The following is a 26,530-nucleotide window of genomic DNA, read 5'->3' as shown; positions in this document are numbered from 1 at the left end:
AAAATACCATTAGAACAGAGCTACTGGTTGAATGGGACTGATGTTCAGTAGGATTAAAAGCCACCATGTAGGAAGCGGTAGAATATTTTAAATTATAACTCAATGTCAAAATCATTCTTGTATGGCCATGGTTATTTATGTCTAGTAAAGGAATCTATAAAGTAAGGAAACTGGGATCAGAGTGTAAGGAGAATCGTTGCCTGATACATAGAAACCTCCCTCATACAAGGAAAGCCCTTGTTTCCTTCTGTCATCTTATGGCAAGCGGTGAAAATTCACGTTCCCTGGGAAGGCCTGCTGTGGTTAGTAGATCTACTCCATGGCTGGAGATAACACCGCTAATCCTGGCTTTGTGAGTAGTTCTGAGCACATTAGTGATATAAGGAAAAAAATTAGAAATCTGTAGGACATCTGCATAATCTTCATTTTAGAAGAATATATAATTTCAGAGTACACACTTGAGTCAAGTAAGAGAAAGGTCTATAAAATAGTCCTTTTGTCAAAGCACACTAAAAAACCAATATAAACAATTAAAAACTTCTGCAACTTGTAATGCTTAACAAAGTGCTTCAGCATGGATTATGTACTTGGGGTCTCAGAACAACTCTGTGAAGTTGGCCTGGCAGATATAAGCTTATTTAATAAATGAGAAAAAAGAGCTCAGAGGTTAAATGATTTGCCTTCGGGTTATACTGACAGAGCACATCTATGGACAAAAGTCTTCATCTACAGGCATCACAAGTGAAGATGACAACTAATAAGAACAGTGCAATACCCAGACATTCAAGTGGACAGCATTTGCTATGTGATAAGAAAAAAACACACTTCAGGGAATCCTAAAAACACTGTTGAGTGCTTCTTGGGTCACAGTTAATGGTACCATGTAGGAATAATTTCTACTCACCAACTCATTACTTGCTTCATTAATCTAGGTTACCTTTGCAGCCAATTTTATTCAGTCCTGCTTTATTAAGCTGTGGTTGGGCATATAATAAAAAACCTAGAGGCCAGTATTTGGATATATTTGTGGTCCCTGGATACCTTCGAGCTCACTTGCTTCAATTCCATTAAAATCTTTGAGATAATCTTCTAAAATCTGTTAATTCCCACAGAAGCTAGCATAGAAATGTTGATAAAATTCTTCGCACTTAGCTAAGTAGTACTGACTAATTTTAAAGGATTCAGTTATTAATTAGATGCCAAGAATCTTAGTTATGGTTTTCAAATATCCTTTATAGACACATAAAGATACATGTGTATACCAATCTCTAAGTGGCTAGAATGCCCTTTGGAGGGTGAAAAAAAAATGAGTTAAGAACACTTAAAAAGCGTGTGATGCCTAGATAGGCCCAACCTGAATACAGAACACTGAGATATGAGCTGGCAAGAGGTGATGTGGCCAGTGTCCTGACGAGTAACAAGGTATGGCAGGTATTGCCCCCAAAGAGCCAGGACACAGGCAGATCACTTCCACAACTTCTAGTACATTGGCTCTGCTAGGCTTACCATGAACCGATGAGGAAAAATAATGCTCTATGGTGATGGTTCTTGTTATCAAAGATTCTACTATGTATAAAGGTCTGATGTTGACAGGGATGATGAATGTGGATCTCTAATTAAGATGGGGAGTTTGGTGATGATGGTGTGTGGCTAGAGGAGGTTATGATAAAGGGTAATTTAGAGAACAGGACCTAAAGCTTGTGGTAAAGCCAATGAGATTGCTGTAAACTGAATGGTTGTGTCCACCCAAAATTCATATATTAAAGTCCTAACCCTCAATGTGATGGTATGGTGATGGGGCCTTTGGGATTAGACAAGGTCATGAGGGTGGAGGCCCCATAATGGGATTGATGTCCTTATAGGAGGAGATCCCAGAGAGCTTGCTCTCTGCCATGTGAGAAAAGATGGAAGTCTACAAAGCCAGGAAGAGGGCTTTCATCAGAACTTGACCATGCTGATACCACGATCCTGGACTTCTGTGAGAAAATGGAAATGAATTTCTTCATAATAGAAATATAGGGGAGATAATCGAGTGGAACAGAGTTATGGGAAGGGGGGGAGCTCTGGTGGTAGGAAAATTGATAAAAATGTGCTTTTGTATTTGTAATGCATAGAATTACAAATCATGCAAATAGATTAGGGATTTTATAGCTTTTCTAAAATGCTGAATAATGTTATTGAACAGATAAACTGCTCAACAGATGTTAAGTAGCTGTTTGTGATGACCCCCTTGGTTCCCCTTGTAAGGTAAGAACATCAAATCAATGATGTAATACAAAAGCCACAAAAAGAAAATTCCTCAAAATTTCCAGCTTACAGGCCTTTTGAAAAATATTTTAAAAAGGGGAAATATGCAGCCTTTATAGCCCTTTAATGAGAAGTTCCCTTTATGTACTTTCAGTATAATGGCTTAAATTTTGTAAAATAGCACAGCAAAATCCAGGTATTATTTGGGGCTTTTTAACACTGAAAAGTAAAAGGGCATATTTTCCCCAGATCAGAAAAAGAGATTAGATAACTTACCCTAAGGGTGTACAAAGATCAATTGCCAATGCATCGGGAAGCCTCTAATTTATCAGTGTGGTATGGAGGCACTAGCTTGAAAACTCCAAATTCTTGTGTAGATAACAAAATAGTTATGTATGCTAGCCCAGGATATGAAATAGGGAAACACTATATTTACTAAAATTTTGTTTTTGATTTGAAGTAGGAAATGTACTGCAAACTTGAATTAGATAGTAGGAAGGCGCACACACAGACACACACAAAGGCTCTTCAAAGAGCCACTAGCCTAATAAATGCTGGAAATTGCAAAGTGTAGCATTGTCGTATGTTTTAAAATATAAAATAAATAAAATAAAATCATTAGCTAAACTTTGCTTGGTTTTGCAGATGAGATTTAACTGTGAATGTTTCTAAACTCCTCTAACATTTGCAATATTTGTGCCGTAAACTTTCCATACTTCTAGGATTGCCTAATATTTGTGCATTGGACAAATATAAAAGACTCATATACCTACATTCAGTTGGGTGCTTCTAATAAAATCCAGTATTGGCAAGATTCGCTTCCCCATTGTCTCCATGTGTCTCACTGTGTCTTCTTTGGTCAGCAGACCGAAGGGAGTTTTATGTTCTAAAAATTGTAACAATAAACTTTTATACTACTTTTTCCAGGCTTCCATTTCCAAATGCTTTCTTTAGCAAGCTATAAACAGATATCTCAATGTTAATAGATATGAAATTTTTAGTGTAGAAACTAGCACCATCCCTAGACCACATGAGGAGAAAGGCAGAGGAGACATTGCCCTTTAGAGACTATCATTTATTCATTTTGTTGTGTTTCCTGATTGAAAGATCTAAGAGACAGCCTATAACAATTCATCCCTCTCAGCAGGGTATGTTTTCCCTGACTTGTGAAAAAATGTTGTCATAAATGTGTCTGATTGTTGTCTTGTTCCTTCGAGGTATTACTCAAGTGTGCAGATCCCATTGACTTTGAATGTAGCTTGAAGTTAAGATAAGCCTCAGAGGACAGAGTGTCAGACAAAACACAAATCCTTAATTATGTGGGTAGAGCTGAAGGAATAAATTCAACCCGGTTGTGAATTTTGCCCACAAATCTGAAACTTCGGCTCCATGTAAATATTTTCTTGAGTTTTGGAAGTTTCAACAGAATTACTGAATACCATTAAAGTATAATAACTCCTCAGGAGATTTAAGCTCTTGGTAAATTACATAAGAAAAGAGTAGAACAAATAGAAATATAACAGATAATCCAAGTGATTTAAGGTTTTCATTGGCTGTATTTTTGATTTTACACAAGTATTTTGGATAATTTTTGTTAATGGATGATGACAAAAACTTACATTCTTTAAGTGCCCTGTGCTTAGGCACTGGTAATAGCATGGTTGGGATGAGATGGTTGGAGTGAGGGAGGCAGGCACTCTAGAATTGCATTGGTCTTAGAGGAAACTGAATCCCAGATATTGGTAACTAACCCACAAAGAAGACTGAAATAAGTTCATTATAACTTGACAAACATATTTTGGGGGGCTACCCTTACTATATGCTAGGCCTTATGATGAATAAGACTTGATGAAGAAAGCACAATTCCTGCCTTATAACAGCATTAAATGATAATAATAAGTCCAGGTGATTTACCTGTAAATGTAGGCAGCTTCCTATTTGATAATTTTTCCAAAAATTTCCCATCTTCTTTGTTTTTGAACCCAAGAGTCAAGAGATATTGTTGGGGAGGAAAAGATGACCAGTCAACTGTCTGGGGCAATACATGGAGTCCTTGAAGATCTGAAATACAATAGGAAATGAACTAAAGAGTTTGATTACAAAGGGTATTTTTTCCTCCTATTCAGGAATTGTACTTGGAAGACATGATAAATATAAATATTAAATGTGCAAAGTAAAAGTATATGCATTAAAATGTCAAATAGATGATATATCAAAATCACGTTTCATTATTTATACTTTTCTTAAAATATAAAGACATAGAACAATTAGTAAAATATGGTTGGATTACATGGATTTCTTTCTCCATACTCAAAATAATAGAAAATTCAGGACCAGCTTGCAGGCTTAATAGTTTTCTGTGTGCTCTTTTCAAGAGAATTTGATTTTTCTGTTCAAACTTTAAGATTTAAAGAAATAATGTTATATGAAAAGAAAGAGAACAATTACCAAGTGAGAATTAAAATCTATCATGCTAACTTAGTTACATCCCTCCCATAGTTGAAGAAAATTTGAAATGACAAATGTACTGACTTTCACAATTAGACTTGGAAATAATTTTAGGGTCAGGAGAATGGTCGTAAAACAAACTCACATACTTAATGACCTTGAGAGCTACTATTTACTGAGTACTTACTTTCTACTTTCCCTTGTTCTAAGTAGTTTGAGCAGATTGTCTCTTTCTTTTTTTAAAGATTTTATTCATTTATTTATTTTAGAGGTAGAGGGAGGGAAAGAGAGAGAATGAGTAAGCAGCGGGGAGAGGCAAGGGAGAAGGACAAGCGGATTCCACTCTGAGTGCAGAGCCCAATGTGGTGCTGGGTCCCAAGACCCTGAGGTCATGACCCTAGGCAAAATCATGGGTTGGGGGGCTTAACTGACTGGGCCACCGAGGTGCTCCTGTGCAATGTCTTTTTAAATCCTCATGGTAACTTGACAGAATTGGTGCTATTTTCCCCATTTAATGACTAGGAAGTTGAGTACACAGATGGGAGGTGACTTTCACAAGAACATAACCTATAAGTGGACAAAGCAGGATTCATACCTGGCGGTCTGACTCCAGAGACCACAGACCTAACCATTGTATTTTGCTTCAGGCTTGCTAGGCTCTTGATTACTTTCAATATAGGGACAAATGTCATCCATGGAGTCTTGGTGGCCAGATTCACTTAATTCACTTCCATTCTGAGTAATAACACTTTGATTGTGATAGACTTCACAAATGAATGATGATGAGCAGAGGGTTTAATGAGCTCTCCCTACTTAACGCTGCCAGAAAGGGAAAAAAAATGGAATTCCAAATATCCTTGAATTATGATTTAGTTAAAGGTCAATTTTTAATGTAGAATCAGAACTTAAATGGTAATGATTCAGATATAGCCTTCATTATTTATCTGTCATATGTCCTTAAAAAATAATAAATGTGGGATTCTTGGGTGGTGCAGTCAGTTAAGTGGCTAACTCTTGATTTTGGCTTAGGTCATGATCTCAGGGCCCTGGGGTTGAGATGGGGCTCTAAGCTCAGCACAGAATCTGCCTGAGATTCTCTCTCCTTCTCCCTCTGCCCCTCTCCTGCTTGTGCACTGTCTCTCTCTAAAATAAATAAATCTTAAAAAAAAAAATAGATGTAGTAAACAATGAGTGTTTTTATCCACCCTCCCTGGCATCCTCCATTCCTGTTTTTAGCTGCAGAATCCTTCGTTCAAACAGAAATTTACTAAGCCCAATATTTAAAGTTGCTAAAATAGAGCTGTTCTATTTGGAGCATGGGATACTGACCACCCATCCTCATGTCTGTACCCTATTCTACACCTCACATGCAATAGCCATCTTCAATCCTTCCCCAGAACAATAATTTCTCAAAGCTCTTTGGCACATTTTGGTTAAGAAAATAGGGTATGCTTGTCAGACAGAGAGTTAACATGTATGCTCACTATTGAAAAAAATTAAAAATATCACAAAATATCTTTGTTTCAAAGATACAGAACAAAATATATTAGACATGCTTTAGTCTTTTCATGGTGATTCAAAATCAGGCAATCCCTTGAGATTATTGAGGGCTTATCTGGGCTGAGATTATTATTTAGAACCTCTGTTCCATATGCTTTTTCAGGATTACCTTTTTCACTCAAGAACCAGGCAGGACAGGGCATATTATTATGCCCAGGTTACAGATGGCAAAATTGAGCTTTAAGAAGAGGTTGCAAACTTTCCTAAGATCACACAGTGAGCAAATGGGAGGGACCAGAACCGAAAGGCAGCTGGATGTCAAAACTTAACTCCCAAAACTATCCCCAGGACAATTTAGCCATGACAATAATGATCACTCTGAAAACCAATGGGAAATGTGTTCCAGAAATCATGGCAATGCCAATGATTCTGGGTAGAACATTTCCTACCCTAACTAGAAAAGTATAGCAAGCACACAGAGTTCTCAGAATGAAGAGAGTAACTTTTGTGGGTTTTAACGTGCAGCTTAAACATGCCTCTTGAGTTGGTGTTTGAATTACAAATGGCTTCTTTTTAAAAGGATGTCTCATTTCTATAAACAAGATAAAAATGTGATTTCTGCATTTCAATCTCAAAAGTGCAGGAAATTTCTTTGCTTTTGAAATCTGCATTAGATCATCACAGACACACCCTCTGCTTCCAACTGAATACTGTCTTGCTCTGAACAATACAGGAAGAGCTTGCCAGTTTTGCTGAGAAATCAAAAGGCCACTAACTCACCCTGATACACGGTCATCGCATTTCTTTCGTGTTCATCCTTTAGTTCTCTATAAGATGCCAACATTTATAAATTGTCAGCATCTTCAGGAATTGACATACTCTGGAGATTGAGGCTGGAAGATATGTGATCCCTGGCTATGGTTTGCTCTTTCATCTGCTTTTGCTCCCTGACATAGAAGGCTTGCAGGTCTCCATGGGCCATTCTGGGGATGATGCTGGGGACTGTCCTATGGAGATGTTCTTGGCTTCTTGGGTACCTCTGGAAGACTAGAGTCCCCAAGAATTGGTGTGGCTGCTCTGACCTCCACACAAACCCAGAAAGGAGCATCCAGACATAGAAGCTTCTGGATCCCATGGCTGAAACCTGTTAGCACAGAGAGGGCTCCTGGCAGGACACCTTTAAAACTTTAAGGTCTACACTGAAGCGACAGGAGGCCCCAGAGTGGCAAAGTCCAGAACTGATTGGGGTGTGCAGCCCATAGGCTGGTGTTTATAGTGGGTTTGTAGGGAGCATCTTGAGATTTGTTATTTTCCAGTGCAGCTCTATTGCCAGAAGCAGCCAGATGTTTGAGAGCTCGATTATATAAATAACAGGAGAACTTTGAGAGGTTGACGTCTTCTTGCTCATAAATATTTGGGGGACAAAGAGGAGACTGATACTAATAGTTGCAGTGATTAGATTGACTAGTGAAACTAATGTGAGCACTATAGCTATTTTATTATAAAATATGCTTGCAAAAATAGAACTATTTTCTGCTCCTTTCGACCCTGTATGTTTCATCTTGTGTGTTTGATCTATTATTAAATTCCAGGCGATGTTTTTTAAAATGTGAGAGGCCCCTACATTCATACTGTTAAGTTTAGAAAAAAATATTTTTTAAAGTATCATTCTTATTCGATTTGTATGCAGAGTAAATTGCAATTGTATGAACATTTAGCCTAGCAGGTGGTCTATGACCCAAAATGACGACATACTTACCAGATGTTGAATATCATGTAACATTAATTTGAGTGCTAATTGTTCTCAATTTTATGCTCATAAACCTCTACCTACGTCCGAAAAGCCCTGTGCCCCTGAGAGATATGAAAGTTAACCAGATTGTATTTTTTTGTTCTTTGGTAGGAAAGTTGAATTGATTAAAAATGTCTTCTTTGCTTCTGTCATGTCAGAAGAACTGAAAAGAAATAAGTACCTTAATGCGTCCTTTTACAATTTATCACAATTAGAGATGAAATTTAGATGACCATGGCCAAATTTATCATTAAAAAATCAGTTTGCAGGTATGACATAGTTCCAAATTTTTACCACCAGTGATGCTTTAAAAAATATATCAAAGATAGATTATGCAGATTAAGTTTCTTGCATAGAAACATAATCTTGCAATTCTTTTTGAAATATGCCTCACTTCAGCAAAAGAGGATGAAGTCTGCCCTTTATCAAGAACCTTTCATTGTACCACAGAACTCTGGAACTGACCAGTTTTCAGGTCTTCAAGTCATTCATGCAGCTTGACCTTCTTTAGCATTGCCCTCCTCCTTGAAGTCACCTCCCTGGAGTACAGTGACAGTCTCTTTACTTTCTTTCTCTCTGTCTCTGTGCCTGTCTTTCACCCTCTCTCCTACACACACACACCTCCCAGATTCTCTTTCTCTGTTGTTCCTCCTGCCTTCTCAGTCAGTACTCTTCTAGGCGGTCCCTGGCTCACTGACGAGTTCTTCATATACACACTCCTGGGGGCTTTCTCAATTTTTGTGTCTTTCCCTCTTACTTCTAAGCAAAAAGAGATCAAAGCTCTAGTCTGGTCTGAAAAATCATCGCCAAATTCAAACCCAGCGTTTCCAAATGTCTCCTGATACTTACTATTGGCTCATCATTACAGAAATCACCAGAAGGGAGCAAATATGTTCTTCAAAAGTGATTTTCAGGGTGCCTGGGTGGCTCAGTGGGTTAAGCCGCTGCCTTCGGCTCAGGTCCTGATCTCAGGGTCCTGGGATCGAGTCCCGCATCGGGCTCCCTGCTCAGCAGAGAGCCTGCTTCCTCCTCTCTCTCTCTCTCTGCCTGCCTCTCTGCCTACTTGTGGTCTCTCTCTGTCAAATAAATAAATAAAATCTTTTAAAAAAAAGTGATTTTCATAATTTCCACAACTTCCCTCTTCCCTGTTTTTCACTAATGTGTTGTTAGGATAACCATTATTCACCCAATTATTCGCGCTTAGAATCTGGAAGCCCTTGTTGACTTTTCTTTCTTCTTATCTCTGACATTTAGTGAGTCTCAAAAACTAATGAAGTCTGCCCATTGTAATACATCTCATATTAACTTCTTTCTGAGCATAACCATTGCTACCATCCTGGTCAAATTTCTGGTCACATAACATCTGGATTACAGAAAAAGTTTCCCAGCCAACGTCACTGCCACCACTATCATTTTATGCCACCCCACCATGCAAGGAATATTTCTGGAACATTGCCTTTGTGTTTGCCACATACTTTCTCAGGAACTTTAGTGACTTCTTTCTTGGTATTCAAGGTTCTCAACTGTGTGTATCTGTTTCACAGTCTCTACCTAATTCCTACATTTCCTCCAATATAAACCTTTATCATCTGCTCTGCTGATTTCACTAACTTGTACCAGCCTGTGCTTATCCTGCTTCTGAACTTTTCTTTGTTCAGAAAACTTCTTTTCCTAAGAAACACTTACATATTCTCTTTTTCTCTTTATTCAGTTGATGACTATCTTTCCAGATGTACCTAATTTAAGTCCCATCTTGTCCATGCAGGTTTACCTGAATATTTCAACATCACTCTTCAAACTCTTAAAGAAATCTATATTATTCACTCCAGAGTGAATTTCCTAAGGTTTCATGGGAGTATGTCTTATCTCCCTAACAAGTTTTAATCCTCTTTTGAGTTATTTTTAAGTTATGCCCATGCCTAAGCATCTAGTAGGTGCTCATCAATATTTGAATCTAAAAACAAACTTTTCCAAACCCTGAATTTTTAATGATCAAAAAAAAAAGAACTTCAAAAAATCTTTTTCAAAAAAAAAGAACTTCAGAAAGAACGAATAAAATGTTCAGAGCTTCTGAGATATGATTTATTTCTTTGTCACTAAGCTTAGAAATAAATATCACACAGACTTTGGTCCTTATTTTACCTAAATCTCAAGTGGTTTCTGTTTAACTTATGAAGAGTGAAGTAAAATAATAAGTATTGCATAACTCAATGGAGTAAAATGCTCAAATGAACAGAGTAGCTTTGCCTGGATGGAAAAATTAGTTTCATATTTGGGTTGTACCTTTGTCGCAGCTTGTTCTCTGAGAAATACAAACTCATAGTCACAAAAAGATTGGGTTAATAGAGAGAGTCTGACTTAGCGAAACTGTCAGCATCACCAGAAAAGCATTTGCACAAACATGAAATATTGATTGTAGATCAGCAGACTCATCTATATATATGAGAAATAGCTTTAACTGTTATTAAGTTAAATATCTGTAAAATATAAGCTCTCTGGAAGTAAAGTACAAAATGTAGAGGCCATCAGCATCAGTGTTTTCTGTTGGACGCCTCATTATAAGCGTAGACAACAAACTACGAATGAACTTTACAAAGCAAATTTTTTTAAAAAAGAAAAAGCACAAAAAATTTATAAACTCTTTTAGAAGTATGCAGATCTGTTAGTGTTCTATCATCACCTTTCTCTAAGTTTCATTTCCTTCTCTATTTTCTGGCATCTATGTCATTTCTCTGCCCTTTGTCCATAACAAAATGTTCTGACATTTTGGGTTGGAGCAAAATCTCATTTCTAAAGGTCCCAATTGCTCAGTATGAGATGGGACCATGTCAGTGTTATATGACTTCTTTTTTTTTTTTTTTTTAATTTTTTATTTTTTATAAACATATATTTTTATCCCCAGGGGTACAGGTCTGTGAATCACCAGGTTTACACACTTCACAGCACTCACCAAAGCACTTTTTACTGATCAGTTTCAGAGTTTAGCTTCTACAGTATCTTCGTAATGCCAACACTTTGTCATTAGTTCTTTTCCAACCATTTTCTGAGTTTTATCTTGTACTCCTTTTAATGCCAATACTTCTATCTTGGAAGTTATCCACAAATTCACATCAGCAAGAAAATAGCAAAAGGCAGCAGCTTTGCAGCTAAGTTATCATTATTGCCTCCCATAAATAATAAAACAGTTTCTACTTTTAAAAACATAGCATATTTTGATTTTTGCATTTGATGTGTGAGAAAGCTCTATGTATAATGAATCTTCATATAAAAAGCTGCATTTTCCCTTTGACCTTCATTATAGAGTTCTGAATGCAAATGGAAAAATTTGGTTTCCATTCCTGAGATTCTTAATTTTCACTTCAGGTTGTTGGTCTTCTCTGATTCAAAACCGATCTTTGAATTTTTAATGTTGGTCTCATAGACCATATATAAACTTTGAAAAAACAAATAATCCCACAGGATTTTTATGCTTAGTTCATTTCCATTTCACCTGGAATCCATGTTGATTCCAAAGTTTTATGTTTAATTTGCTGTACTGTATTGATTCTGGGAGAGTTTCTTAATTTTATCCCCACCAATGTAGACCTGAGACAATACAAACATTAAATTACTGTTATTCCCTTTAATATTATTAGAGTCACAGTCAAAGAAATAATACAATGTTGTTATAATCCCATAAACAGCTTTTTAAAATATTTGTTTATTTGAGAGAGAGAGAGAGAGCTAGAGAGTAGGGAAGGGGCAGAGAGAGAGCGAGCGAGTGAGAAAGAGAATCAAGGGAATCCTAAGCAGATACCCTACTGAGCACAGAGGCTGACATGGAGCTCAATTTCTCAACCCCAAGGTCATGACCTGAGCTAAAATCCAGAGTCAGACATACTCAACTGACTCAGCTACCCAAGTGCCCCCAGCTATAATTTTGCAGGATATAAGAATTAGAGTGGACATTTCTTGGTTGGTTGTCTACTATGCCTTCTCTCCTTACTTCTTTTTCCTCTTGGCAAATTTCTTAATCTCTACTTGCTCTAAAAGTGAGGCCTAACTGGTGCAGAACACTCAATCCTGGCATTACCTTGACCTCAGTTTTGGTTCAATCATAAACATAAGTGCAATTTGGGTCAATGAGTAAGAGTGAGTCCAGGGACTGCGTGGAAGAGGCACTCACTGTTCTTCAGGACAATGTGATTTGAGATCTGTAATGACATTTGAGCATTTTGTTATTACTCAAGATCCTAGCACTTGAGGGGATGATATAGGTAGTGGAATACCAGGCAGAACTTGAGAATAAAGCTGACAGCAGAAAACAGAGCAGTGAGTAAGTTGTGGGATTAATCTGCATTTAAAGGCAGTGCCGCCTGTGGATCTTTCAATAATATAAATCAATGTGTTCCATATCTCTCCTTACCCCTTTAAAACTTATAATATACTGAAGTCAGTTTGAGCTGTGATTCCTTCCACTTGAAACCAAAGATTTCTGATATAGGTATTTAGCTAGTAGTTCAATATATCTGCAAATACTTTGGAATCCTTAAAATATTATAGTTGAGATGCAAGGAAATCATAAACTCTTCAAGAATCTGGGAAGAATATATTCCTTATTTAAGACTCAACTGTTTGAGGATTAGGAATTAATTTTTACAACTAGACAAAGATAGAAAAATTGAATACATCTTGGTGGTGCCATTATTATGATAGCAGTATTATGACATTATTACCAATAATTAAACTTAAATATATACTAGCATTATTTTTCTTGATCTTTTTCATCTTGATCATTTTCTTTACTACTTTTTCAGTTTTGGTTAGATTCTACATCTTATAGAAAGTGACTCTTGGATAGTTAACTAAGAATGCAAAACAAGACTTACATAAACTGAAAATTTAATTTCCCGGCCTATCTGGATTGGTAATCTACTTATTTGTTTGTTTATATCCCATGGTAGAAGTGTAATGACTTGCCTTACATAGATATTTATAACATAAGAAAAAGTGTACAAGAATGTCTGAGGAAAACAGAGCAAAAGGAAAAGTAAGAGATGGGTGATAAAGCCGTAAGTGAAATTAATACCCAAAATGTGTTCTATAAATTTTTATATACTTATTAGAATTAAACAGGATCAACTATTTCATTCACAATATTCCTAGAGATTAACACTGGAAAGGACCTAATCTATTTATGAAGGAATAAATTTGGGAAGAATTTATGAGTAGAGTGGGAGAGGGAACTTGGAAAGAAGGTGCCGTATAAGTGTGTGTGTATGTGTGTGTGTCTGCATTTGTGCATGCATATATATGTATTTGTGAGTGTGTATGTGTATCACAAGGTTTTGCTGAGCATTATGGGTACCGTACCTGTAAAACCTGCTTCCTGCCATGTATCCCATGGTAAGAGCTCCATCTTGCCCCAACCTATTTTTTTTTGAGAGGCTGCTGTAAAAATTTACAATACTTCCACTTATTTTTGGATCATTAAATGGTATTTCTTTAAATGCCACTCTATCTGTCTTCAGTCAGACTCCATAAGAAAACATACCAACCAGGATGAATTAAAGTTCCGGGGGAGGTCCAGAAGAAGTACAATCATGGAAGGTAAGAGTAGATGATGGAGACCAGAGGCAAACAGTGCTGTAACCTGCTACTGCAAAGGACTAGTGAACTGTTCATTGAAAAGATCGAACAGTGCCAGAAAACCACACTTCCAGTTGGAAAGACCAGCATTTTCATATATTTTTAAAAGATTTTATTTATTTATTTATTTGACAGAGAGACAACCAAAGAGGGAATATAAGCAGGAGTGGAAGAGGGGGAAGCAGGTTTTTCCACTGAGCAGGGAGCCCAGTGCGGGGCTTGATCCCAGGACCCTGGGATCATGACCTGAGCTGAAGGCAGACATTTAAAGACTGAGCCACTCAGGTGCCCCAACATTTTTATATTTTTAAGAACAGAGAATTTAGCTCTCTATATGAGGGATTTCTGTACTTTGGGAATGATTCTTTGTTTCTAACAAGAATACTGTGGTACAAATATAAGATGATTTATCATCTTTATAACCAACCTGGCCATAATACTTTCGTAATAATATTGGGGAATAGGCCTTTAATTCTATAACCTTTTCCATCTGAGAAAGTGAGTTACAAAGAGGAAATAGTCTGATCTTGAAAACTCATGATCATGGTAAAATTATAACATTTTAAAGAAAAAAAGAAGAAAATGAGGAATTTTTAACTTCTTGTTCTAGAAAGCACAAGAATGTATTATCCTTACTGGTGAATGATGGCTGAACAAGAACAGGGTTATAAATTTCAGTAAAAAGCAATTCTTAAAGGCCTATTTTAAAACAATATATTATTCCTCTGAACATACATATTTACTCCTGGGAGTTAAATTGCATTGGAAAGACAAAATATGACTCTATCCACCTAAGTGTTAGAGTAATTGATATCTGATCCAGAAAACTTTTCTATTAAACATTACTAAGCATAGATCCATTATTGAATATTTATTTATTTAGCAAATAAATCTTGATATTTTCATCAAGAGGAGACAGGATATGCTTATTATATTACTTTATTAAAATACAACCATGCAAGAATGAGAACTATACAAAATTACATTATTTTGCTGGAATATATGAATAAAAATCTTGAGCAAAATCTTTATAAATGAAAACATAATTCTGGGGCTGATGAATTATTATTTGCTTTATATACCCTGACTACTCGGCATGAATCAAACTGGATTTTTCTTTAAATAAGAAAAATGGATAGCTACTCTGCTAAAAATTCAGTAATTTTTTTTTCTCTGAGAAACATAATATAATACAGCTTAAGATTTTGGCTGGTCTTACTAGATTCTCCAAATAGCAGAGGATGCACAGTAAGTTTCTGAGGATGTATAAGCCTGGTTGTCCCAGAAGGCAGATTTGAATTTTAACCTTCCCTCATCGGTCTTGTAGACCTTAGAAGGGCAATATGGTTCTAGTGTCTGCCACTGAGGGTGAAGTGGATTTTTCTCATAACGAATCACTCATTTAGTTGGTCTATTCAGTAAGAAGATTAAAAATATTTATACCTATACACATCTCAAAATTGATTTATTTTTATAGCTTTCCCCTTTCCATCTGTTTTTGTGGAAATCCCTGACATGGGTGACTGTGAATTGAAGGTTAGCTAGAGAAAAATATACTGCCCCAGAAATCTTTATTGTGAAAACTTTACCTGCTCATTACCGCCACCTCTGCCAGCTATTGCTGGGCTCACTGCACTGTCACAAGATGGAGGTGTAAAGAACTCAACACTATCTAGGCTTGATGAAGGTGACCTGGATTGGGCAGAGTTTCTGAGTTAGAGGTTTTTCTGCCAGCCCATCTGGGAGAATTAAGTGTTAGTCTCCAAGTTTTAATGATAATAACTACTTATCCAGCACAACATAGATAGGTAACTCTTTATCCAAGATCTTCAAGGTATAGATTTTATGACCTTCATCTGTTGATTGTTTATTTTGATGAACTTTATAATTTAGAAGTTCTTATGGCCTAAATTTCTCTTGCTGCAATCAAAACTACATACTTGTGTTCTGCTTTCCGTGGGCCATCAGTGGGTCTCCTGAAATATTATTTTTCCATTGTGGGTACAAACATGTGTGCTTGAGAGCAGTCACCGGTAGCTGTATGGAGAAGGATGAGTGAGAGTGAAGTAGAAAAGCATGTGTACAAACTGAGTGTTTCTGAGGGAGTGTTTATTTAGTCACTGAGTTCACAAGAATTTATTGTGTGCATTGTGGATAGAGTAACAAGCTGCCTACCTGTTATGATATAGGGCAGTGCAGTAGAGTAAAGCTACGCATTTTAACAACAAAAACACCCAAAACAAAAGACCTCCAAATCCAGATCTCGGTGATTTAAAGCATGAGTTTTTTGCTCATGTGGGTCTTTAGAGGGGTGACCTTCAACATGGTCATTCAGGGACTCCAAGCTTCTTTTGTCTGTGGCTTCTTCGGTTTCACAGTCCTATCTACAGTGGCCAGGGAAAGAGAGTTCTGCATTGTAGGGTTTTATGGACCAGCCCCGAAAGTGGCATGTACTTTTTCTGCCCACATTCTATTGGCCATTACTCAGTCACAAGGGAGGCTGGAAATTTATTTTAGTTACATACATGAGAGGAAAAAATAACTTGGTAAACAACTAGCTAGTCTCTGCTGCTTTCAGGGGAGAGGATTTCTAGTTTCAAACTGCTCCCTTGTCTGTTTTCTCCTCCATCATTCTTTTAATTATAGTCAGCCTTCCATTCCACCATTAGAGCTTAGGTTTTAATTGAAAATATTCTCCAGAAGAGTGGAAAAATATAGTCCAATATTTACCCTAAATTACAAATTACTAAGGTCAGGTCCTTTCTTAGGAGCAGGTATATTCTAGCACTCCCTAGAATAGAGTCTGGAATATATGTGCCCAATAAATGTTTGATGAATAAATGAACAAATGAACAAACCACCCATCTCCATTGTTGATTCTCTTTTTGTCTTGAGGATCTTGGGATTCTGGAGCATCAAGAAAGGGAGAAGAGACATGGCAGACTAACACAGCAAATTGAATATAGGGCTAAAACTACTACCAGCCTTTGGTGGAGTACAGGGGATTTTTCGAGTAAGATCCAGAAAGTGACTGGGTTCACTAGCCAGCACTCTGGCAATGAAAGGGAATCTCAGAGAATGGCTCTAGTTTGGGCCAACTTACGTGGTGAGGGTGATTGGTATACATATAAAAAAGCATCTCCATCAAAAGACAGCATGGAGAACTCATACAGGTATCCTTGGGTCACCTAACGTGTCACATAAATGAGCCCATTTGGTTGTGCTCGCCAACAGAGGTGATCTCATGTTGCATTAGCCATGTAATCAGCAGCTGCACCAGCCTGCATCAGACTTCGAAAAAAAGAATCTTTCCTCATATATCCACTGACCGTTTTGGGCAATGGGTATGCTTGAGCTCTGTGAAAGTTGAACCAGACCGGGAAAGAAGAAAATCCCATGAAAAGGGGAAGGGAATCTGGTGAATTTGATTAGATAGTTACTGAAGGAAGATTAAATTTTAGAAATGATTGAAGGAGGCATAATATTCTATTGTATATATGGACCATATCTTCTTTATCCATTCATCTGTTGAAGGGCATCTTGGCTCTTTCCACAGTTTGGTGACATGGAGGACATTGGGAGTTAAAAAAAAAATTCTACATCCATTTAAAAGACATGGTGTATATAAGAAAGGATACAGAGAGCTCAAGAAAGAGTTCCTAGAAATTAATGATTGAAGAGGAGAAGTGTTGGGGGAAATTGGAGGGAGAGATGAACCATGAGAGACTGTAGACTCTGAGAAACAAACTGAAGGTTTGGAGGGGAGGGGTGAGCCTGGTGGTGGGTATTAAGGAGGGCATGTATTGTATGGAGTACTGGGTGTGGTGCATAAACAATGATTTTTGGAACACTGGAAAAAAAAAAAAAAAGATTGAAGGAGACTGAGTCCATGGGAATGGGATAGAATATATTACTGGCCCTGAACAGACCAAAGATGAATATGTATAGGTTAAAAAAAAAATCTGTTTGCACATATCTGCTTTGCTATGTGCCTATTTGTTGAAAATAACTGAATAAATTTTTGGCAGAATAGAAGTTTCTTAAATTCTATCTACGAGACAGAAAAAAGGAAAATCCTGGTTTTGGGGAAGTGTCAACAAAACAAAATAACTATTCTCTTGTGTGACTCACTTTCTAGCTACTGCCTGCCCTAATATCTTGGTACCACCTATAAGAGAGATACAGATGCTAAAGATAACATTTTATGTTCCCTTTTCCTATGTTTTAGGTCCTCACTCACATTAAAATTGCATGGGGGAAAAGAAGCCAGACCACAGACTGTACACATACAGTTAATAACAGTGGTTTCACTACCATTACAACAATGACTTTGGGGAAGATCCTTCCCTGATTTGTACCAGTCAAGTAATGTCATCAGTGCAATAGCATTGGTCACCTAAAGTACAAGTTCTACAGGGGAAGCACCTAACCAATCCCAATGAAATTTAAAATTCTAGACTATCTTCTCTACCTCCACTTTTCCCTCCAGAAGCTGTGTCTTTCCTCTCTGGTTTCCTTAAAATAGCACTGTCATACTCCAGCAATTAGTAATTATAAAATAATAGAAACAATCATTAGTAACTTATTATTATCTTCTTTTCCAACATATAAGATCCTTTAGCATGAATCGTCTTGCCAATAGATCACAATTCATCTTGATAACAGGTTTGATAGAGTTACATGAGACATGAATCTGGCTCATTAAAGTTATTATTGTTTTTAAACTCTGTGTGGCAACAGTGCTTCCAAAATATTAATTAATCTTCATGAATTCTCTGTAAAGTAAGTTAAATATAACTAAACTCATTCTACCAGTAGAAGAATTATCAAACAGGTGATATCCTCAATGAATTTCTCTTCATTACCAATGGATCCAAGAATAGATATGGAAATAGCTGAATCTAATTCATTTTCCATGACACTAGATAGACATGACTCTTGTTTGCTATTAAGGCTACTCCCCAAAAAACTCTTAATATATCCATAACAAATAATAAATGCTTTATAACAATTAGCAAAAAATGTGAGTTCTGAAACATTCTTATCCACTTCCTTACAAAATGTTCAGAGTAAATCAGCATCAGTGGTCCTTATAGCATAAACTATGGTTTCTTCTCTTCCCTTACCTTGCCTTTAAATTCTCATTGTTCTTTAGAGATTCAGTATTCAATCATCACTATTTATGTTTATGTAATACGTTTCCTCTAAAGAGCGTGAAAAATAAGGGCTATGTAGGACCTAAATTTAATACTTCTGTCACACCTCTGCTCTTATCAGATGGAAATGGTACAGCTGCTCAATAGCAAGGACGTGGGTTCAAATCCAAGGCCTGCCACCGCTAATTTGCTATGCATCTTTGGAAAAGCTATTTGTTTTCTCTGGGTGCTATTCTTTTGTTTCAAAATGAGAATCATCTTAGTCCATAATACTGGCACCTAAAAGCAATCGCTAACAGAGTACATTATTAATCATACAAACCAGTGACTTGGTCTCAAAACCATGAAAATGAGGAATGAAGGACTCTTAATGGGAAGATGTGATATTAGGTATGTGCATTTAGAGATTTTCCTTACCATGGTAGCCATTGAGTGGCTTTGTCTTTGTCTTAATTCAGAATAATGGTTGGCACATAGTAGATATTAAAAATGATTTTTGAATGAATGAATAAAAGCCAGTGTCTTCCAAAGACAAAAAGAGGGAAAAGGGAGAATGTCAGTGTTGTGTCCTCTATGTATACTTGAGCAACCAGATCTCATTTGGATATCAATGATCCAAGAACATAAGGAAAGAGGGAAGTTTGAAGTGTGAGATAGATGGAAGAAGGAAAGTAGAAAAGGGAAGCATTGGAAAAATTTCATCTTCTGGAAAATACTCTAATCCTCTAGTTTACTGATGAGGAATATGGGGAAAGGTAGCGTTTTACTACAGGTTATTGCTTCATTTTAAAAAAATTTAGAGTTTATGGAGTTCCTGGTTAGCTCAGTCAGTTACGAATCTAACTCTTGATTTCATCTCAGGTCATAATCTCAGGGTTGTGAGATTTAGCCCTGCATCAGGCTTCCTGCTCAGCAAGAAATCTGCTTCTCTCCCTCTCCTTCCACCCTTCCCCCTGCACTCTCCCTCTATAAAATAAATACACAAATTAAATAAATATTAATTTATTAATGTATTAATAAATAAAAAATTAAAAAAATAAAAATATTAGAGTTTCTAGAATTTACCTCTCCTTTTACTTGTTTTTGAAAAGATTAATTTATTTGTTTTAGAGAGAAAAAGAGTGCGCGAGTGGGGGAGGGGCATAGGGAGATGGAGAGAGAATCTCAAGCCTACTCTACACTGAGTCTGGAACCCACTGTGGGGGTCCATCCAAGGACCCTGAGTGCATGACCTGAGCTGAAATCAAGAGTTGGATGCTCAACGGACTGAGCCATGCAGGTGTCTCTACCTCTTCTCTTAAAGTATAGAAACATCGTAGCATAAGGAATATTGTGCTAGACCTAGAGGACTAGTTCTACTTTAAACCTTAAAATAACTTCCCATTTCAATTCATCAGATTAAAAGAATGTATCCCTAAACAATTCTAAAATTCGTATGGAACCATAAAAGAACTCAAATAGCCAAAGCAATCTTGGAAAAGAAAAACAGAACTGGAGGTATCACAGTCCAGTTTCAAGTTATATTGCAAAATGGTAGTAACTAAAACTGTATGGTACTTGCATAAAAATAGACACATAGATCAGTGGAATAAGACAGAAAACCCAGATATGAAACTATAGTTATATGGTCGATTAATCTTTGACAAAGGAGGAAAGAATATCCAAATGGGAAAAAGATAGTTTCTTCAACAAATGGTGTTGAGAAAACTGGACGGCAACAAAACAAAACTGGATCACTTTCTTACCCCATACACAAAAGTAAACTCAACATGGATTAAAGACCTAAATGTGAGAACTGAAAACATAAAGCTCCTTCTAGAGGGCACGGGTATTAATCTTTCTGACATGGGCTATAGAACAGCTTCTAGATAGGTCTCCTGAGGCAAGGGAAACAAAAGCAAAAATCAATGATTGGGACTTCATCAAGATAAAAAGCTTCTGTACAGTGAAGGAAACAATCAACAAAACTTAAAGGCAACCTATGGAATGGGAGAAGATATTTGCAAATGACATATCTGGTAAAGGGTTAGTATCCAAAATATATAAAGAATCAATACAACTCAATACACAAAAACCAAATAATCCAATTAAAAATGGGAAAAAGCGGGACGCCTGGTGGCTCAGTTGATTAAGCAGCTGCCTTCGGCTCAGGTCATGATCCCAGCATCCTGGGATGGAGTCCCACATCAGGCTCCTTGCTCGGCAGGGAGCCTGCTTCTCCCTCTGCCTCTGCCTGCCATTCTGTCCGCCTGTGTTCGCGCTCTCTCCCTCTCTCTCTGATAAATTAAAAAAAAAACAACAACTTTAAAAAAAAATGGGAAGAAGACATGAATAGGCATTTCTACAAAGAAGACATATAGATGACCAACAGACACATGAAAAGATACTCATCATCAGGGAAATGCAAATCAAAACCACAATAAGATATCACCTCACTCCTGTCAGAATGGCTGAAATCAAGAATACAAGAAACAATAAGTGTTGGAAAGTAGAACCCTCTTGCACTGTTGGTGGGAATGCAAACTGGTGCAACCATTGTGGAAAATAGTATGTAGGCGCCTCAGAAATTAAAAATAGAATCACCTTATAACCCAGGAATAACACTACTGGGTATTTACACAAAGAATACAAAAGCATGAAGTCAAGGGATACATGCATCCCAATGTTTATTGCAGCATTATTTACAATAGCCAAACTATGGAAGCAGCCCAAGTGTCCACTGACTGATGAATGGATAAAGAAGTGATCATATATATATATAATATATATTTCAGCTATAAAAAAGAATGAAATCTTGCCATTTGCAACAACCTGGGTAGAGCTAGAGAGTTTAATGTTAAGCAAAATAAGTCAGTCAGAGAAAGATAAATTCCATATGATTTCATTCCTGTGTGTAATTTAAGAAACAAATGAACAAAGGAAAAAAAAAGAGAAGCAAGCAATGAAACAGAGTCTTAATTAGGGAGAACAAAGTGATGGTTACCAGAGGGAAGGTGGGAAGTGGAATATGGGGGAAATAGGTGATGGGGATTAAAAAGTACACTTACAATGATGAAAAAATACACTAAAATGTAAAAAAAAAAAAACACATCCAGCAATGTACTCCTAAAACTATAATAATAAACAAATAAATCAGAAATGGCCCTGTATTCGTTTTAATAGAAATAAAATATCAGCTGATTCTTGAATTATTACCTGTATAGATATATTCCACATATGCAGGATGAGTTTTTGTGAAAACCTCTCTTACTTTCTCTATTTTATCAGCTCTGATTTTTGTTGCAAATGGTGTATACATAACTGAGAAAGATTCTGCTCTGGTGATGGCTTCTTCAATCATAGCCTGAGAGGAAGCAAAAAACCCATTTGGCGTCAATAACAATATATGACTCTTTACGAATGTAAAGAAATATAATTACCTTTATGGATGATTTAAAAATCTATATACTGTACTGCAAAGATAACATATTTTGGTCCTGAATATTCATTAGAATAAAATTTTAATTAGTTCTGGAAATACTATTTCATATTAAGAAAACCAATTAAATGAGGAAAGTTTGTAAACAGGCGCCTCTACACAGAGCATGCTTTAAGATAAAAATAAAAATTCTAGTTTCCAAGGTGTCATCTTTCACTTGATTTTAAAAATCAAATTCTCAAGACTAACATAATTATCCTACTTTTTAAAAATAATTATCTTACTCTTGAACAGACATTGATGAGCAATTTGTACTTTAAAAAAACCAATTGAAATATCTAGAACTAAGTATTTTCTATAAATAACACAACAAACTAGACAAAGTTTTTTTTTTTTTTTTTTTCCCTCCTTCTTCCAACACAGGGGAAAGCCTTTGGAATAAGAAAAACTTTCTCAACTTCCTCCCACTAAAGCTTCCCTTCCCTCCAGATCACAAGAGCCACTTGAGATGGATTTGGCTATTTAAGAATTTCTTTAAATTTTCTTTGCTCATGTACCTTTCTTGATAAAGCCTGCCATCATCCTGAGCTTCCTGTTTTAACTAGGTCCATTACTGTTTGAAACAGACCAAAAAGAAAGTTCTGTGGAGTTTTAAAAGGAATTTACTCCTTTCCTACTTTTCCTTCTAATGAGGCTTAAACATTGAAAAAAAAGCAGAAATTTCCATAGTTATCTCATTTTTCTGAAAATAGCATGAAGGCATATTATAAAAATGCATATTTATTTATAGGAATATTTTTTTCAGTGACTACTAAGAGTGCCAATAACCCTAAGGAAAAATAATAGATTTGAACTGTCCAACAAAAGAAAAACCATTTAACAAACAGCAATTTATATTATTACCAGCATTAGCATTTTGTAAACAAGTTTCTGATTGATATTAAGAGCAATAAGGAGACGATTTTAAACCGAGTAACCTAATTTAACTTGTTCACTGCCTAATCCATTTCTCAGTGACGTCAAATGGCTTCTTCTGATCATCTATATAATGTAAAAGAGCAGCTTTGTAAGCATTTTCTGGATACAAAGTGTCCTTCTTTCTCTGAGACTTTCATTAGAAAATGATGTAAACTTTCTAATTTACATTTTAAAGTTGTTGTGAGGCAAATTTCTGAATGGCTGAATAAAAGAACTTAAATTGCCTACAACATTGCCCTTTCCAGGTTTGAGGAACTGGCAGGGGAACAAAGAATAGAACTCTTGATTCCAAACCGAGAGCCAGCACTCAGTGGAGATAGCAATGGATTACGAACGTGCCACAGGACCTGGATGCAGAGGCCTGGTTGCCAGCTTTGGAAGGCTAACAAGGTCTGGAATTCAGAGATGTGGATTGAGAACTTAAACATGGTGTTTAGGTACCAGGTTCTGGTCCTCCAGCAAAAATAAAGATCCTTTATATTAAGTAGGAGAATAATTTTTCCAATTTGGAGCTTTAGTATGTTCATCCTGGAACCAAACATGGGATGGACTGTCCAGACCAAAAATATAAGTAGTCATATCTAGATGAGTGTGGAGGATATGCTAAAGAGGGAAGCTCTTTCAGACCTCACACTCTGAAGGTCACAATCTGACTTTTCTACCTTTTGCAAATTGTTCTTATATTAGCTTGCAGAATTGCTATGATGAAGTATCACAGACTGGGTGCCTTAAAGGATGGAAATTTATTTTCTCATAGTTCCAGAGGCTAGAAGTCCGAGATCAGGTGTTTATCTGCAAGGCTGATTTCTTCTTAGGCCTCTCTCCTGGGCTTGTAGATGGCTCTGTAGCTTCTCCTTGTGTCTTTACATTGTTGTTGTTGTTGTTTTTCCCCTCTGTGTATTTTTGTATTGTAATCTCCTCCTCATCAGTAGTACTGGATTAAGACCCACCTAAAGACCTTATTTGAACTTAATTACCACTTTAAATACCCTATTAGCAATACAATGACAATCTATAGCACCTTAGGACTTCAGCATATGAATTTTGGGCAGACACAATTCAGTTTATAATACTTCTGAACTCTCAAATAGCTTTTCTGACAGTCTCTCTAAATATCTTAATGGAGGGTGTTTTGCCTTAAATTCTGGATCAAAAAACATTAATGAAATTATTTAATCCTTTGGTTTGTTTCCAGAGAGATATTAATAGTTTCCCAGTTAGGCCGGAATAGAAGAAAACACTCTCTCCATACCATTTCTTTTCCAACTGCTGGCAGCTTAAGTGACTGCTGGCAGGGTAACTTTGCTAAGCCATCGCACAGCAGTGACACTAAGACTCCTGCCCAAGAGCCTGTACCAGCTTTTTTGCAAGTGGCAGAAGTGTGTGGCAGCTTGATCTGTTCACTTAAGGCACTGTACGCTTAGCTTGATGCTCAGTGCTTTGTATTTAGGTTTCACAGGGCTCTGCACTCAGTAGGAGAGTATGTGCTGGAGCATGGTTTCCCTTTCTCCCTAATCAGAGCCAGTAGAAACGGGATCTTTTTTGTGGCTTCTGCCCTCCATGTTGAAGATGGGTAAGGAAGTGAGTGAGTGGGCATAAGTGTGTATGTAAGAATAAGAACTGAATTCTCCATAGAGATATTTTCTCAAAGACCATCATTATAACCCCAAGGAAAAATACTGTAACGTAGAGTAGAATGAGAATACAGATTACTCTTTCACCAGATCCTGACAGATCCTTGTTGTGTTTTAATGTACTAATGTTCCTTGTTCTTCTACAGATAGACAATCTTGAGGCGCTGAACCTTCTCTCTTTGTTCTTGTAAAGGAATAGAGTATATATTATATGTATAGGGTATGTCTATATATATAGCATTTATAAATATATAAGTAAAATTTCTGCTGCATTATTGAATGACTCAATGAAATAACTAGAAAAAAATTAGCTTTACTAAAATAAATAGAATTTTTGACTGTTTGGGTAGACACCAAAATATTGGGTTTTTGTTTTGTGATGGTAATAATTTAGTAATATAGGGTTGACTTGTTTTTCATGAAGAGTTTAATATCTGCAAATTGAAAAATTATACTTAGGGAATTTTAAACACTAGAATATTTTGTAATAATCATAGCTATTAAAATACAGATTGTAATCTATTTTTTATCATCACTGAAAGATTTTCCTTGATTTGAACATAAATAGAGGAATTGCAGTTTGTAAAAAGCTGTACTAAGAAATCTGTTGCATTTCTACACACTAATAATGAAGCAGCAGAAAGAGAAACTAAGAAATCAAGACCATTTACAATTACACCAAAAATATTAAGATAGCAGGGAATAAACCTAACCAAAGAGGTCAAAGACCTGTACTCTAAAAACAATAAGACACTGATGAGAGAAATTAAAGATGGCACAAAGAAATGGAAAGATATTCCATGCTTATGGATTAGAGGAATAAATATTGTTAAAATGTCTGTAATTCCCAACGCAATCTACATATTTAATACAATTCCTATCAAAATATCAATGGAGGGCACCTGGGTGGCTCAGTGGGTTAAGCCGCTGCCTTCAGCTCGGGTCATGATCTCAGGGTCCTGGGATCGAGTCCCGCATCGGGCTCTCTGCTCAGCAGGGAGTCTGCTTCCTCCTCTCTCTCTCTCTGCCTGCCTCTCTGCCTACTTGTGATCTCTCTCTGTCAAATAAATAAATAAAATCTTAAAAAAAAAATATCAATGGAATTCTTCACAGACATAGACCAAAGAAAATTTCTGTGGAACCATAAAAGAACTCAAATAGACAAAGCAATCTTGGAAAAGAAAAACAGAACTGGAGGTATCACAGTCCAGTTTCAAGTTATATTGCAAAATGGTAGTAACTAAAACTGTATGGTACTTGCATAAAAATAGACACATAGATCAGTGGAATAAGACAGAAAACCCAGATATGAAACTATAGTTATATGGTCGATTAATCTTTGACAAAGGAGGAAAGAATATCCAAATGGGAAAAAAGATAATTTCTTCAACAAATGGTGTTGAGAAAACTGGACGGCAGCAAAACAAAACTGGATCACTTTCTTACCCCATACACAAAAGTAAACTCAACATGGATTAAAGACCTAAATGTGAGAACTGAAAACATAAAGCTCCTTCTAGAGGGCACGGGTATTAATCTTTCTGACATGGGCTATAGAACAGCTTCTAGATAGGTCTCCTGAGGCAAGGGAAACAAAAGCAAAAATCAATGATTGGGACTTCATCAAGATAAAAAGCTTCTGTACAGTGAAGGAAACAATCAACAAAACTTAAAGGCAACCTATGGAATGGGAGAAGATATTTGCAAATGACATATCTGGTAAAGGGTT

The 26,530-nt window shown here is 36.5% G+C and overlaps 1 protein-coding gene across 1 annotated transcript in view; it reads right to left on the bottom strand.

The window, feature by feature from the left end:
* The window catches only part of SPATA16 (spermatogenesis associated 16), a 222,489-nt gene that overhangs the window by 43,955 nt on the left and 152,004 nt on the right, over positions 1–26,530 (bottom strand). Inside the window, exons 5-7 of the mRNA XM_059388053.1 lie at positions 21,967–22,114; positions 4,162–4,308; positions 3,021–3,133 (exon numbers count right to left, since the gene is read on the bottom strand). Of these exons, the coding sequence (XP_059244036.1) occupies positions 3,021–3,133; positions 4,162–4,308; positions 21,967–22,114 (408 nt within the window). The remainder of the gene's footprint in view (positions 1–3,020; positions 3,134–4,161; positions 4,309–21,966; positions 22,115–26,530) is intronic.

The sequence above is a fragment of the Mustela nigripes genome, chromosome 2 (genome assembly GCF_022355385.1).
Source record: "Mustela nigripes isolate SB6536 chromosome 2, MUSNIG.SB6536, whole genome shotgun sequence".
NCBI lineage: Eukaryota > Metazoa > Chordata > Mammalia > Carnivora > Mustelidae > Mustela > Mustela nigripes.
The sequence above is the reverse complement of the archived record's forward strand: the minus strand, read 5'-3'. Positions and strand labels throughout refer to the sequence as shown.